The sequence below is a fragment of the Egretta garzetta genome, unplaced genomic scaffold, assembly GCF_000687185.1.
Source record: "Egretta garzetta isolate BGI_Z169 unplaced genomic scaffold, ASM68718v1 scaffold287, whole genome shotgun sequence".
Taxonomy (NCBI): Eukaryota; Metazoa; Chordata; class Aves; order Pelecaniformes; family Ardeidae; genus Egretta; species Egretta garzetta.
In genome coordinates this window covers 12,440,073-12,456,083 of record NW_009260435.1, presented here as the reverse complement: position 1 = coordinate 12,456,083, position 16,011 = coordinate 12,440,073, and the positions used below count along the sequence as shown (strand labels likewise).

Here is a 16,011-nt window from a genome sequence, read left to right as displayed (position 1 = left end):
GCCCACCAGCCTGTCACGCTGCTCCGGCCGGGGTTTTAAATAGGGGAAACCGTCTGTCGTTTAGGGAGATCGGAGAGATCAGCTGCAAGTTTAGAGGGCGAGAAGGAGCAAAGTCCGCCTGTATTTTCCATGCAAGAAAAGGAAGAGGAATTGGCAGCTTCCCTTACCTGAATCTCATTGATCCCCCCCAAATGGCATAAAATACACTTTTTTTTTTTGTCTAATGGTTTTGTATTTCTCCTGTTTTCTAAGTTTGTAAGGTGCTTTTAGCGAGGGAGAAAGTGCATTTTATTGCAGACAAACATACTAGGATGAGTAACTTCATCCTCAGTATTTTTTAATTACTGCCATAAAATCTCGTCGCGTTTGCAACGAGAGAAGAAGAGGGAAACACAGTTTCTAAGTGTGACATTTACCATAACAACAAAACTAATACTGGGGGGTATTTGTCCTTACTCACCAGATTCAGTCGTAAGTAAGGGAGTGTAGTGCTGAGCTATCAATCACCATCGAGTGAAGACGCCACTCTCTTCTCTTGACAGCTTCCTGATGTCCTACCATGCCCTGGACTAGCATATGCTCCATCCAGACATAAATCTTATGAGCAAAGTCAATTAATTAAGTATTTTAACACTTTCCATTATAACACAGAAGAATACCAACTAGTTTGATTAAATTCTTTGTGGTTTTTCTTTGTTAGTACTTGGCAGAAGCACGGTGGGTTTTTACTTAGAAATTTGTTCCTATGTAAGCACCTGATTGTTGTTGGTCAGAGTGAATCTGCTGCTCAAGTTCAGCTTTTATTGCTCCCTCATAGAGGCATGCTATCATTTACTGCTCAGGTTGAAGAGAACCTGTGCATTGCACAGCTGTCTCTACCAAATGACAGTGCTTTATTTAGGCTGTAGTGGCATAGGCTTGAAATAAAACTAAATCTGAAAGTCCCTTGGATGCGCAGATGAACTATTAAGTGTTATGCCTTTGCCATTATCTAATAATTTTTGCAAAGCGTAGTATTTATCTCTTAATCTCTGCTCCCTTATCGATTTACTATCAGTGTCCCGTGACCATCTGTCTTTTGGACACATCCATGCCATTCAGGGTGAGTGTCTGCTTGGTGCAACTCAGCCCCCTGAAGAATGCTTAAACTTGCTCATCTGCTTCCCCCTGATCTGAAAGAGCAGGGAGCGTTACACAGCGCCAGAACATTGAAGTGCAGGTTGAGCCAGATCTCTCTAGCAACTGTAAGGATTAATTGCTTTAAAATTGCTTTTATTTAAACCTACAAGTCTAAATCAGAGCTAATCAGTTGAATTAATGGCCATGATTCACCAGAAAAAAAACCAAAACCAAGTCATGAAAACTTTCTGGAAGTGAAGCACAGAGATGCCTCAAGTCTAGTAACACAGGACCTACATCCTCCTCCTCCTCACCTATGCACATTTGGTCAGTAGTGGCTGAAGATCTGATGTTTGCCTATGTGAAGTGAGCTCATGCTCTTGGATCACTTGCCCTAGGACAGCGTGAATTGTATCTTTAAGACAGAAACTTCTACAAGATGAGTAAAGAGCAAAATCATTGCTTGAGTATAAATAATACAGTTTGTCCTACCTACATAGAAAAAAAAATCCCTAGCAGAAATGGTCCATTTGAATTTCAGAGAGAGAAGACCACAATACTGACTATATCTGCACCAGTTTTATTTGGGGCCTTATTTCAGGAACATGGGTTAATAGAAAAAAGTGGGTTTGTCCTTCAATATCTCTCAGCGTGTGGCCAGTCACTAGCAACGCTGCCACAATACATCGGCCCATCACGGATAAGGCACTTTGCATCAAACCTGTTGCAGGGATCTGGCTGAATGCCTTCATTTGCCCCCTGTCTCTGTTTTTTTTTCTCTGGCTGAGATCTTGGTTCAGCATGAACTTGGGTAAATTTGATAAGCAGCACAGTGTTATATCTCAGATGTAGACATCCTTTAATGAGAGTGATTTTATTTGATTGTATCCATATCAGAGTTCTGATATATGCTGAATTTAGTTCATCTGAAGGGCCCCTTACCAAATAAAATGCCTGAGCTGTTGGCAGCTTGATGCTGAAGTCACTAAGAGTGTATCTGTTGGGGGCTTCAGATCAGAGTCACGCTACTGTAGGCCTCTCCATAACTAGTGCAAGGGAGAGCTCTAGAAATGGTAAGTGTTGAGAGTAAAAATACTCTCATGACTGTCACATCATCTGTGGTTTCTCCCTTACAGCCAGGACTCCTGCAAGCTCAGCTCAGGATGGCGGATTTGTCTGTACAGAGCGTTAGTACTGTAGCATGGGCTCATCCTCCAGAGGTTTATGCATGCTATCACCAGTCCTGTTTCATTATTTGGGCATGGAGGCAGACAGCACTAAGGGCCAGACCCATAAAATATTCAGGCATCCAACTTCCACAGGGAATAAACAGAGGACTTGGGTATCTCTGTACTTTCGTGGATCTTGACCGAAATGACTTGTCATAGGGCAAGGAATCGGAAGCAGAACAAGTAATTAAAGATAGAGCCCTCAAGTCCTGGGACCATGCCCTACCTGTTTAATTTATTTGACTCCAGCCCTGTACTGTGTTCTGTCTGGTTGGTTTCAAATTTTGGACCTTTTTAAATTGATCTGTAGCCCAGGTATTTGGGAAACTTTGTTTGATCAATAGGACATTTAACAGACTTCTTTCTATGGTCTTTGACAGATTTGAGTTTCTGAGAGACAGAAAATCCTATCAGACAATTAATTTGTTCAGTAAAAATCTTCCTGCTGTCTGTTACTAATGTCAAGATGAAGGAAATCTTGTTTCAGCAGCTTTTTTGGGAAATCTTGATTGGCGTATTTTTTCTGAAGTACAGCTAAGCTCATTACCCCAGCCCACCTCAGTGTTTGTTGTTGTTTTATTTGATGAACAGTCATTGTGAAAGTCAGATAACAACTTACACGTTGTGGGAACCATTTTGCATCAAGAAAGGAAAAACATATTGCAAGTCCTAGTTAGCTTTTCTGACAGGGTTTTGATGTTTTCAGCTACGTTTAGAGATTTCTAGTTGATCATCCACGAGGAGGACTGCTGTCCTTCATGGGTCACTGAAAACAGTGGTGAGCCACCAAGCTATTTGTAAAGGTTACAGATGTCTTTTTTTTTCCAATTTGCCAATCGTGTTTAAAGAGCCCTTAGGCAGGACCTTTAACCAAGCAATGAAATGATACATTTGGAAACAGCACCTTTGATTTCAGAATTTCATAAATCTCAATTGTTTTCTTAATCCACATGCTGCCATTACAATTAGCTTCAATACCTGAATTCCTTCTTTATCATTTTATTTTTAAAGCCTTTAAAAGCAAGAAACTAGATGAAACAGAATTGACTCATCTTGGACTGAAGTAATTCTCAGAATTAATACATGTGAATTAACATGCATACTTTAAATGATCACACATGTAAACTATTGAATGTCCTTAGATATGGTTTCTTCTGTGTTGACTATAAAAGATGTCAAGCCACACATTTCTAAGTCGTATTTTTTTAAATTATGTGAAAACACAAATTAATTCAGAAAGGAAAGGCATAACTCATTAAACTCAAAAAGCTGCTGAATTGCTAAATTTTAAAAACTCATTATTTTTGAGTTGTGATGGCCTGTGGAAAATTTCAGCCTCAGAATAATTTGACTTAGAAACTTATGAACTGAGGAAGGGCGGATGGAGGAAAGAAACTGGTTGAAATGTGGTGTATTTGGTAGTTACCCATGGTAAAAGCAATACTGCAGCATCAGCCATGGTGCTTGTTTTGGCTGTGGTGGAGAGTGTAGCTCTGATTGACAGATGGGTACATACAAACACCCACCGCCAAACACACACACATTTCAGGAATAGTCTTGAAAGTAATCAGCCAGTTGTGAATTTCCCTTTCCTATTTCCTCACCGTCAGCCTCTTCACTAGGATAGTTTTAATTGTATACAAAGATACCTTTACTCAAAATGTTAGTTGGAGCCTCAAGCCTGCCACATAGCATACCAGCTGCATGCTTTGCTCAGTAGAATTTACAGGCTGAAAGACAATCTCAAGGTAAAAAGAGAAACTAAATCATAGCTGAGCTGACACTAAAGATGTGATCTTTTCTGAGAAAATGGGCTTACCTTCATGCATTTAGAAGACAATGAAGCCTGCCCTTGATTCCTCTTTAGATAAGGGATGCTTAAGAGAGGCACATTGTTTAAATCTCTCACCCATCTAATAGTAGCTTTAGCAATTGAATTGGAACAAGGATATTAACCTTTGATCTGAGGTTATTTGTCTCAATGCAGCTCATAATTACGTGAAAAAATTACAGTAATAAATAACAAAGAAAAATGCTGTGCATGTGAAAGTCATTGTCTGCAATATACATTGGCAGAACTTACACACCCCTGCCAGGACAGGGAATAACAAAGGTTAAAAGATAATGTAATTAAAAAAAAGGGAGTGGGGGTGGGGGGTGGGGGGCAAGGCAAATTTCCTTGCCATTGAGTTATTGGATTTCTGTCCCTGTTCTGTAATGTGAAAATAACTAACAGGTGTAGTTTAATAAAAGGATCAGCTGCCTAAACACATACACAATAATAGAAAAAAAAAGAGACAAACTTATTCTGGGCCTGATCTCGCAGATGTTACAATGCAAGTAGTCTCTGTGAGAATAACAGGTGAATCCTTTCTATGTTACTTAGTAGCACTTAATAGAAGGCACACTTCACTGCACTTGTAACTATGGTAGCTTTAAATTATAGCATGGCATTTTGACTGTAATGGCAAAAACCCGTTTAGTGATTATAAGAAGGGCTCTCATGCGCTTAATGCACGGTTCTGAAATAAATAACCGTAAGCTGTACCAAGAGGATATTATCTAGAATCATTAATGTCATACATCCTGACTTTTCCAACTTTGTTTTCAGGTGGATATGTTGCTAACAGTCTAGCAATTATGACAGACGCACTTCACATGTTAACTGACCTTAGTGGTATTATTTTGACCCTGCTTGCTCTCTGGCTGTCTGCAAAATCTCCCACAAAGAGGTTCACTTTTGGATTTCATCGCTTAGGTATGTAGATACCAGCTTTTGCTATTAGAGTATTCTAAGCAACAACTGTAAAGATCATCTAGAAGAGTAGGTAACTAGAAAGAAAGTAGCAACAAACTTAAAAGTTGCTTTATGTTTTAACACCCTGACTCTAATGTCCTTTCACTGGCCATTGTGGATCCACTACCTAGGCTGTATTGCCACAAGGGAATAGATAATAATATAAAAAAAAAAAAAATTAAATTTTAAAACTCAGCCAAAAGTGAAGTTTGATGGTGGAGTTTCACTCACTGGGAGCAGGATGAGTCTCTCCATCTCTGTGGAACTAGGACTTAGCACATTGAGGGTTAAATTCTGAATGCTTGATTCATCTCCATTGTAAGTAGAAAGGTTGGGGAATTAAGATACACAATGACATTGTAAATATTACTTCCTACAGATGAACCATGGCCTAAAAAATTTTAAAAGGTTTCAGAGGAGGGAAGCTGTCCCCAGCAAGAACAAGGGTGGGTACGCAGCTGTGTTTCACAGCCCATCCATAGTTACTGGGTTGTCACATTAGGTCAGGCCCCTGGGCACCTTTGTGCTTTGGAACGGAGGCTGTTGAGCAAGAGAGGGACACATTTCTTTGGTCACTGACTGCTGTACCACTGTTGCTGCTTGTGTGACACACTGAGGAGCTTGTGGGTACAGGAGCTGTACCTGTCAGTCAGTTGTTCACAACGGATTATTGCCAGTGCCCAGGATTTACAAAGTCCCATTGACTTCAGCAGAATTATGACATTAGAAAAAAGTCCTATTCAATGTGAAAAATGACATCTTAATCCAGAACTAAAAAGTTCTGTAGAGCATATTATCAGAGAGCTCTGCCTTGCCAGAAGCCACATAAATCACTATTCCTCTTGTATTCCCCAAACCACACAAAGCAGAGGTAAGAATGTCCCATGGTTTCCAATACAGTAAGTTACTTAACCTCTGCCCATTTTAGATGTCTGTAGAAAGAAGTATAAACAGAATTATGTACTAAACCTTGGAAGGGTGTTTTCAGGATTCATTACTTCATGTTTGGAAGTGTAAAGATGATATACGGTGTTCTCATGTGGATATCATAATTTGTAATATGCAGCTGCAGGTCTTGTAGACTTTTTACCAACAGCTTCAACCTTTATTTTTCATGAAATAGATAATTTCTAGTGGCACAGTTTGCTACCTCTGCTCTATACATTCCATAGCCTATATTTTTCAAGGAGTTTCAAAGTCTTGTGTAGTCATTATTTGCAATTCTTATTTTGGCTGCTAGAACAGCAGTAGAATTCAACAACTCCATCACTCCTAGTCATTTGTCATCAGTTAGTCACTAATGCATGAATGCATAACTCTGTACACTAGCAAGGATCTTTGGGGCTTTAGCAAGAAAGCATTAACAATGCCAGCATTTCCCATTACAAACTTTTCTTTCAAGAAGTTTTAATTTTGCAGTAGGAACTCCCTTAATACTGAAACCTGACCTTGCAGGTATGCCCCTGGCATTTGCTCATACTCTCCAGAAGGATGTTTGCTAGCATTTATACACACTTCAACCTTCTTGAAAAAAAAATTGAGTAGTTTATGTGTCTTTGTAACTTTTCTAAAACCAAATAGTACATACACTGAACATGCCATGGACTAGCTTAAAATAGGAGTTAGTCTTAAGAAAAATAAAGAATACTTATTTAACCATCAAAATCTTACTTAGTTCTGTAAATTTTCACTGACTTTTCAATTAATTAATTTGAGGGCTCCACAGCACTTTGCAAACACAAATCCCTGAGGATTCCTGTCATCTCATTGCCTGTACCTTTTTTTATTTTACTGCCAAGAAAAATACTGGCCGGACTGATCCAATGGTGGCCCATGGGCCAGAACTAGCCCATAGAACTAGTCCATATTGCCCACCATCTTCTCCCTGGCCACTATCTTCTCCATGGGAGAAGCTACAGGGAGCAGTTTCTCAGTTCTGCAACAATTACTCCTTTTCTGCTGCCCAGTGCCAGTAGGTAGTCAAACACTAGAACAGGTTGCGGAGCCTCCACGGTGGGAACTATTCAAACCCCAGCTGGACAGAGCCCTGAGCAACCTGCTGTAGTTGACCCTGCTTTGAGCAGGACATGGTTTCCAGGGGGTCCTTTCTACCTCAACCATTCTGCATGAGTAGCGGCAGTGCAGCTCTCTGTAGGAGGAGGAAGACAAGAGCCTAGGGGTGGTGGAAAGAGTTTCTGTGGCTGCAGTGAGGAAGGGGAAGTGGGTAAAGGCCCTGCCAGAGACCTCCAAACCTTGACCTAGGCTCTGCACCTGCAGAAGATGGGATGGTTCAAAATTACTATGCACAGTTTTTTAAAATCACATTTGTGAAATTTATTTGCCTGATTTTAGGCACCCAATCTGAACGCTGTGGCCTGAGGGCCCGGTTTCACACATCAGTGAATGCTAGCAATGGAACAAAGCTACTTCTAGGGTATATCCTTGCTATAACAGATTTTTCAAAATGACCTGTATGTAAGAAGCTTGTCAGCAAATAATATGAGCTCAACAATAGCTTGAATTTCATGAGAGATGTTAAATCATGACAGAATGTTAAAAACAGGATACAGATTGAGCATCTGTCACAGAAAAAAAAATGCGGAGCATTTGTTTAAAGCTGGGAATATGTGCAAGAACTATCTCATCACTGTCCTGCTTTGCATTGTTTTAAGATAATCTGTACATACAGTAAGCAGGATAACATTCTAATGAACAATGTTTCTGGTGCTCATTATCACTTTTGTTTGCAGAACGATGAATTTTCAATCTTGTTCCCATAAACATCGCATTGTAAAGACAACAGATCTAGTTGTCTAGTCAAATTCTAGAAGGAAATTAGCACTAGTTTTCATTTATTTGAATCCTCTTTGAATAGATAATATGCATGCTCCATCTTCAGTGGTGAAAAGGAAGCTGACAGATTCAGGAATGGGTTAGAAAAGTGAAGACAAAATAATGGAAATTGCAGTCATGTCTAAAAAGGATTATATTCTTGAAGCCAAAAATTATTCTATTTCACCACCAAGTGGAGATACCTCCTTCTCAGCAAGACACTGAGCAGATTTAAGCATAGATACGGAACCTGGCATTTTTCCATTGCTGCAGAGACAACGTTGGTAATGACAGAATCAGTCAGTCAGTGACATACTTAATTTAGTCTCATAGTTCATGAGACTGCATAGTTCATTTCACAACAAGTGAAAAAGATCTCAGCACAGATCTATAATGCTGACATGACAATGCCTCTGTGAAAGAAACTGCAGGGAAAACACTTGTTTCTGTTGCAGAAAACAGTTTTAGACTGTAAAACCCCAATATGCTATTTTTTTGGTAAATGCTAATGTGCTATGGCTTCAAATTTTTTTTTTTTTTTTAAAAAGCATTCTGGAAAAAACTATCTAAGCAATGTATTTTTTATTTTTTTTTTTTAAGGCTGTTGCCCTGAATAACCTGCCTGCTTTTGTAAGGAATACTACCACTTGCATGGATATTTTGAGGGTTTTCATGTTGCTCTGAAATCATCTGAGATTGTGACAGTTGCCTTTCAGAGCCTGGTTACTGCCCAGTAATGCTGGTACTCCTCCAGGCATTGACACACTACTGAACAGCTGAATGCGTTGGTGTGAGTTTCTTCTCCCATAACGATGTTAAAAATTCAGTGTATGGATCAAGTGATTTTGGTGATATTAAAATGCTTATATAGCTGCATGTTTTTCACTGTAATATTCAATACATAAAATTAAGGCAGTTGTGTGTTAGAAATGACACCTCCTTTAGTAACCAAAGTGGTACTATAACTGACAGATTCAAAGCAGAGGGAGAAGTGAGGCAATTCTCAGATCAGTATTCTTAGAACTATGGTACAGCCAAGAGCAGAATTTTGCCCTTACTGGGCAATAAATCAGGGCAGCACGTGTAGAACAAGGGGGAAGAACAACCATTACAGTTCCAAGTAAATTAATTCCAACTCCAATCTTTGAATTCACACAGGAAGGCTAAGATCCCAGTGATCCATCTGGCAAGTGATAGTAATGAGCATTACATATAACGATTACAGATTACTCGTGCACGGCTGCTGATGTACATGGAATACAATGGAGCTAGCATTAAGGTTTTCCTCGTGGGTTTTGTAAAGCCCTGTATTGACTTTCTTGTAACTGAGACAGCCTAACTGGGCCAGTGTTTTCTCTGTCAGGTATCCTGCCTTTTTTTTTTTTTTTTTTTTTTTTTTAAGTTTCAGCTGCAACAGGACAATCATTTTCAGAATATGAAACTGGAGGGTAAAAGTATGTTTATATTAAAAGGAATCTAGTGTCCCATTTGCAAATACCTATATTCTTTATAGTAGGACCTTAAAACTGTAGTGTGGACTCATCCTTCTCAGGTTTATGTATGCTATTACCAGCCCAGTTTCATGACTTGGATACTGAGGCAGAAAGCACTAAGTCCAAACCCATAAAATATTCAGGCCTATTTACCTCACATGAGAACAGCAGTAACCTTGCAGAAAGCTGTAACCACTTTCCACAGATGTAAATGGCAGCAGAAGGTGCAAGAAAATGAAGTATTACAGGAGTTTTTATTAGCTTTCTAATATTCTCTTTATTTAGATGTATCTGCCCTTTTGAAAGTCCCTACTGATCAGATAAAATTCCTACACCAAAATGCTTGTCATAACACTCTCGCTTTTGTGAAATACAAGTATTTGGTAAACATTAGATAAAACAGCCTATTAAGGCAACACAGAAACTTACATTAAACAATCCTTCATAGCTGAAATCTGCAATAAATATGTCAAGAAGCTTAGGAGTAATATGTCTGACAAGCTTGTATTGTTCCATTCCTTAATCTTTTTATAATTTTTCCTTCATCCTAAATATAAAAGGATACATAAAAGTAATTTCTAAATCCAGCTTAATACTGCGGACACTCAAAACCATGCTCTCTCTTATTTGTAGGTGGGCTAGTGATACTTGAGATCACCTATCTTCCTCTTCCCTGGACAGAGCCTTTGACTGCGATTTCTCAGGCAAAAGTTCTGGGCTGTCTGAAGAAGTCACAGTCATCGCCCATGCAGAAATTTTCAGAGAAAACATAATTTGGGGGATATACTGACAGGGAAGCATGAAGGAGTGAATTAGAACAAACTCCTTTGTTAATCCTATTTCACGATTTTTATTTACTGCACAACTTGTTGTACATTAGGGTTATGATGCACATGAAATAGTTAAAATAATAAGGGTCTGTCCACATTCTGATTTGGAAATAGAAATAGATCTGAGACTCACTCTTGTAATGTTGTTTCCTTTCTGTTTGCAGAAGTATTGTCAGCCATCATTAGTGTATTGCTGGTCTATATCCTTATGGCATTCCTCTTGTATGAAGCTGTTCAAAGAACTATCCATATGGACTATGAAATAAATGGCGACATCATGCTGATTACAGCAGCCGTTGGTGTTGCAGTTAACTTAATGTAAGATCTCCCTTTCTCTCCATTAACACTCATAAATGTATTTCTGAATAAGCTGCTAATTCATTCATTACTTTCTCATGGGATGTAATTTTGCTGGACCTCTTCATTTTCATAAATAAGACAAGAAATTATACTGAGTATTACTTTTTCAGTTCTTTGGTTTAAAAGAAAAGAAAAAAGCAACAAAAAACCCCACCCACCAAACCCTAATGCCTGTTTCTTGGAGTGTTTTTCTTCTTTTACTTTCAGAATGGGTTTTTTGCTGAATCAATCTGGCCACCTTCACTCCCACTCCCATTCTCACCCTCACTCTCACGTACCTCAGTCGAACTCTCCTAACGCAGCCCACAGCAGCAGCCATGGACACAGCAGCCTTGCTGTGAGAGCAGCATTTGTACATGCCCTTGGGGACCTGGTACAAAGTATTGGTGTGCTTGTAGCCGCATACATCATACGCTTTAAGGTAAGGAATTTTGAGGCAAGGTGGAATTTTTTAAATTTCAGCTCTGGTGATTAAATTAAAAAGGGACTTGTTTTTCTAAGTTATTAAAAAATACTTTGTGATATTCTGTTATAACAGCTTCATTTATGTAAAATAAGCAAAGACTATCTCTGTTATGTATTTTGTAACTATTCAGACAAAAAGAAATATTCATGAAAGTTGGAGCTAGAAGTAACTGCATTTTCTGAGTCACGTTTTTGTATGCAAGCTTATTTTCATACATCCTTTAACACTTTGGAACTTCCTTTGCAGCCAGAATACAAGATTGCTGATCCTATATGTACATATGTATTTTCCATACTGGTGGTTTTGACAACAGTTCGAATTCTGTGCGACACAGGAGTTATTATTCTGGAAGGTAAGATCTGTGCACAGTCTGTAGTACTTTACATGTCAAATATCAGCGAGCATTGGCACTTTTTTGACATCATGATCACTATCGCTAACAAAGCGGATTGTATCTGGAGAAGACTTGGTCCTGCTGCTGCTTTAGTCTGTTGGTTATTGATGGCTCCTCTAAGTTGCAGCAATCTGTAAGTGTCTTTGACCTCTGCAGTGAAATGCACAGAACTTTCTTGTGCATCTGTAGTGACTATCAGCTAAACTAAGTGAACACTTGCCCAGACTCAGTTCTACACCTTCACTTTAGTTAAAGTTAGTAAAGTTAAAGTGAATGTGAATACATGTAGAAGGAGGGAACGAGCTTAAGCCAAATGGCTGGACAGGTGGTTCATGCCTGTCCCATCTTTCCCTCTTCCACAAGTGCTGTTGTATTATTTGTGTGCTTCTACTGTTAGGATAAGGGAAGCTACAAGTAAGGAGTGGTGTAAAAAGGAAGAAAAAAAAAAGAAAATAACAAGCTGAACATAAGCTGAAGAATCTTATCTCATGTGGTGACTTAGAGGGAAAGATGCCAGCACCATTCTTTGCATTATTATAACTAACATGCCAACTATTACTGCTTGATCTAGTACTTTTACCTTATGAAAGTAAAAATGTTAAGTATGGGAGAAAAATCCTAGGTTTTAGCTGCACCTTCCTTGCTGTCTCATGTGAGCTGTTACTGACTTGACTTTTATTATGTTACAAGGTTAAATCCAGGACTTCAAAATCTTCAGTGTCACGTGCTTTTGTGTCATTAGGAGGGTAAAAAAAAAAAAACAACAAACCACACACACAACAAAATGGAAGTTCATAGAGAAGGCAAAAATGGTAAAATCTGCTTAAGAAACCTCAATTAGCTCCAAGGCTAATGTTTAGCTGAAGAAAACAAGTAAGACAAACTAATGATGTATCAGACTCCAGATGTTTGAGTTGTAGTTGTTTGCATAGGTATCCCAGTTGTCATAAAAATCTCTGCATTGATGATGTTATTAAAAGTGATGATAGGTGGGCTTTATGTATGCTAGGGAATTTTTCCAACTCAAGTTCAGGATCTCCAGAGAACGGACTTGCATTTATATTGGACATGACTGCTACAACATCAGTGTCCTTGGAGTTGTATCAGCTTTCAGTATTCATTTTAACTTAAGTTTCATCATTATACTAGGAATGCTAAATTAAAAACTTAAATGATTATCCAATACAAGCAATGAGATTCTAGCTTTTAATATAAGTTTGTAAGGCAGCATGGAAGTCTATCAATAGCACAATGTGAGATACCAAAATTTAAGTCCATGTTTCCTGAGAAAAAGAAAGCTGTAGAAATAACACCAGGCAGTTAACTAGTTATTTATCAGCTACATAATTTTCTGTTAGTCTTCACTAGAAGGAAAATTTTGATATGAGACAATCCTAGACAATGAACTTTCAAAAAAGATGGTACTGGAACTAAAATAATTTAAAAGACAGTAAGGCATCAGGTTCAGAGGGGAGTCATCCAAAAATTCTGAAGACATTTGAGAAGCAAGTGGCTGAACTCCTCATAGCATATATCAAACTCCATAAAACTGGAATATAAGCAGTAAAAAGCTATAATGGAAACAAGACTATTCAGACACACAGTTTATTCAGTGTTTTTATACTAGTTTTTGAGCCTATGTTGATTATCTAAAATTTTGATTCCGCCCTTCACACAGCTAAAGGGTGGAGTAGGGAAGCTACAGAGGTGCTGTAACTGCTTGAAAATACTATGTCCAGACAGACTTGGTCAGAGCAATCACTGATATGCAAAGATGCCACGCTGTAGGACAAAAGTCATCTGTGTTAACCACTGCAGATGGATTACTATTTACCTGAAAAGAAAAGTCTCAGGAGACAGGCCCTAGCTGCCTTTTTTTTTTTTTTTTTTTTAAAGATTCTGACCTTGAGAGTTTGGTCTAAGCAGTTACTAGGGGTAGTAGAAGCCACAGTAAAGTTGTGTAGACAAGTACATCGCTCCAAAGGATCTAATGCTGGCTATTGCCAGAGAGTAGATTCTGGACAGGACAAGTGACATTTGAGACAACACTGCATACAACTTCTGTATCCATACTGGACTTAATATGCCAGTTTGCATATTCTTCTCTACTGAGAACTTGGAAGTTAGTAATCGCTTCCAACAGCACAAATTATAAACTCTTTGACATTGAGATTTGTCATGACATTTTAAAGGCCACTGAGAGTTTGCAGAAGACAGAATTAATTTTATCTCATGTTTGGTATCACAGGAGTTCCAAGGCATTTAAACGTGGATCGCATTAAGGAGGACTTGATGAAAATTGAAGATGTTTATTCTATAGAAGATTTAAATGTTTGGTCTCTCACTGCAGGAAAAACAACTGCCATCGTCCACTTGCAACTAGGTAAGCTGCTATATAGATTAATTCTAAATTAAATCTAAGTGTAGAAGAAACCCCTACTTTCTCTTCATATTGTTATTTAAGTTGAATCAGGACATATCATTCAGGGATGGGGGTGGGGGAGGAAGGGCAAAAAAATCTACTAACTGTGGTTTTGTACAGTGAGGTATAGAACCCATTGACCCAGAAAGACACAGTGCAAAGAAAATATATCCCTACTGAAACATCCAGAACATATTCTATTTTTTTTTGGGGGGGGAAGAATTTCTTCTCAGAAATTCCCTTATTTTGTCCAGAGAAAGACAGGATGAAGTTCTAATGTGGAACAATCTGACAAATAAATATTCTTTGCCAGAACGTGCTGATTTAGACATCTAACAGTAGTATGAATATTAATTCTTAGTAAGAAAGCTCAATTTTTCTGGGGGGTGGGAGGTGGTGTCTAACATACAGTTTTATCAAGATCTGCCTAATTAGAGGATATAGACCTAAAGGTATAAAATAATATATAGAGTATATAGTGATCACAGAACAGTATTAAATTAATAAGTTAGTAGGAACAAAGATTATTCTAGTTGGTAACACTGTGGAAAACTTGAGTACAGCTGGATTGTCCAGGTTTCTTGAGGGGTGAATTCTATTAATTATTTTCTTGATTTTCCAGTTCCTGGTAGTTCATCTAAATGGGAAGAAGTTCAGTCCAAGGCCCGACAACTGCTGCTGAACACATTTGGAATGTACAAGTGCTCTGTCCAGCTTCAGAGTTACAAACAGGAAATGAGCAAAACCTGCGCAAGTTGTCAAAGTTCCAGTGCCTAATTTCGTATGTTTTGGGAACTGCTGCCTTACTCTTTATCTTGTAGTCAAAGACTGAGAGCAATAAACGCAAAAGGAAAATGATCAAATAGAAACCATTAATATGTGGATTTATACCATGTAACATGCAGCAGGGAGAACTGGTGCTGCAAAAAGTGCAGTGGTTGCCCTACAGAACATGTATTCCACTCCCTCCCTTGTACTGATTTATTCAATTTATTATGATTTTGAGACAAAGCTGTTTTCAGATTATTGTTTACAAACTGCAGTGTGGCTCTGCAGATACCTCACAAATTACAGTCCAATATTGTCCTTTAATAACTATGTATCACAAAATACCTGCACTCCAAATGGAGCATCAAGTATTCAGTATTTCAATTACTCAAAAGTCTCTAATGCCGATCATGCCAGAGTTCCATAATATGTCATGATCCCTGAATTCATTATACAGTATTTTTGCAATAGTAATTTTCTACAGTATCTTAAACTAATGTACACAGTGCTAGTTGATTCTTTTGGAAACTGTCTCTTTGGAGACACTGCAGATTACAGAATTCACTGTACCCAGACCAGAAAGTTAGCTTTAATCTGGGCATTCAGCAATCCAGACAGGAAAATCCTTGCCCAGACTTCTGGTATTTAACTAGAGACCCAACACTGGACCCAAAGTGTTTTAAGTGATTAGTTATCTTTAATGTATTTTAGAATAGGGTTTATACATTGGAAACAGGTTATTTATTTTACAAAGTTTTGACTTGTAAAATGAATTTATTATTAATAACCTTGAATGTCTAAACCAACATTTGATTCACATTAAAAGGCCAGTTGATTAGCATGCATTCTAATTATAATTAATAAGTGTCCTGTAATTGATAATTTTTCCATTATTGTTTTGTTTTAAAAGAAAAATCAAGTGATAGAAACTATGCTTGACATGAAGATACTCTCAAACACAGTCTATGGACGTGCAAAATACATGCAGCTTTTAACAGGAAAGCGGGGAGCAGAAGTTTTAGACAGATACTATTCCCTCAGTCACACATCTCTGACCGCAAAACCCAAGCAAGCTCAGTAACCTAATGGTATTGGACAATAGCTTAATATTGTGTTGGACAACAAAACCGCAACAACCTACAGAGGTAGAAAGGCCTTTTCTTACTTACAGAGGGATTGAGGAAATTTTGAAAGACTATTTATTCATCCTCAAAATCCACAAAACTGAATTGTTTAGCCTCATGGTAGAATCACTGTACTTTGAATGTACAGAGGATAATAAAACCTGACAATAAGCTATC

At 38.2% G+C, this 16,011-nt stretch overlaps 2 protein-coding genes across 3 annotated transcripts in view; one reads left to right on the top strand and one right to left on the bottom strand.

Annotated features, from left to right (window-relative positions):
* Positions 1 to 178, bottom strand: part of BLOC1S6 (biogenesis of lysosomal organelles complex 1 subunit 6) — a 9,871-nt gene extending 9,693 nt beyond the window's left edge. Inside the window, exon 1 of the mRNA XM_009643860.2 lies at positions 168 to 178. Coding sequence (XP_009642155.1) covers positions 168 to 178 — 11 coding nt within the window. The remainder of the gene's footprint in view (positions 1 to 167) is intronic.
* Positions 179 to 4,907: 4,729 nt separating this feature from the next.
* On the top strand, positions 4,908 to 15,551 carry SLC30A4 (solute carrier family 30 member 4). 2 transcript variants are annotated; one of them, XM_009644026.2, is made up of 6 exons: positions 4,908 to 5,106; positions 10,465 to 10,618; positions 10,868 to 11,081; positions 11,373 to 11,478; positions 13,769 to 13,903; positions 14,565 to 15,551. In XM_009644026.2, the coding sequence occupies exons 1-6, from the start codon at positions 4,923 to 4,925 to the stop codon at positions 14,717 to 14,719; spliced, it is 948 nt and encodes a 315-aa protein (XP_009642321.2). In that variant the 5' UTR covers positions 4,908 to 4,922; the 3' UTR covers positions 14,720 to 15,551. The 2 variants fall into 2 exon arrangements, with proteins under 2 accessions (XP_009642321.2, XP_035755312.1); XM_035899419.1 differs by lacking the exon at positions 4,908 to 5,106 and adding an exon at positions 8,612 to 8,767.
* The last annotated feature ends 460 nt before the right edge of the window (positions 15,552 to 16,011 follow it).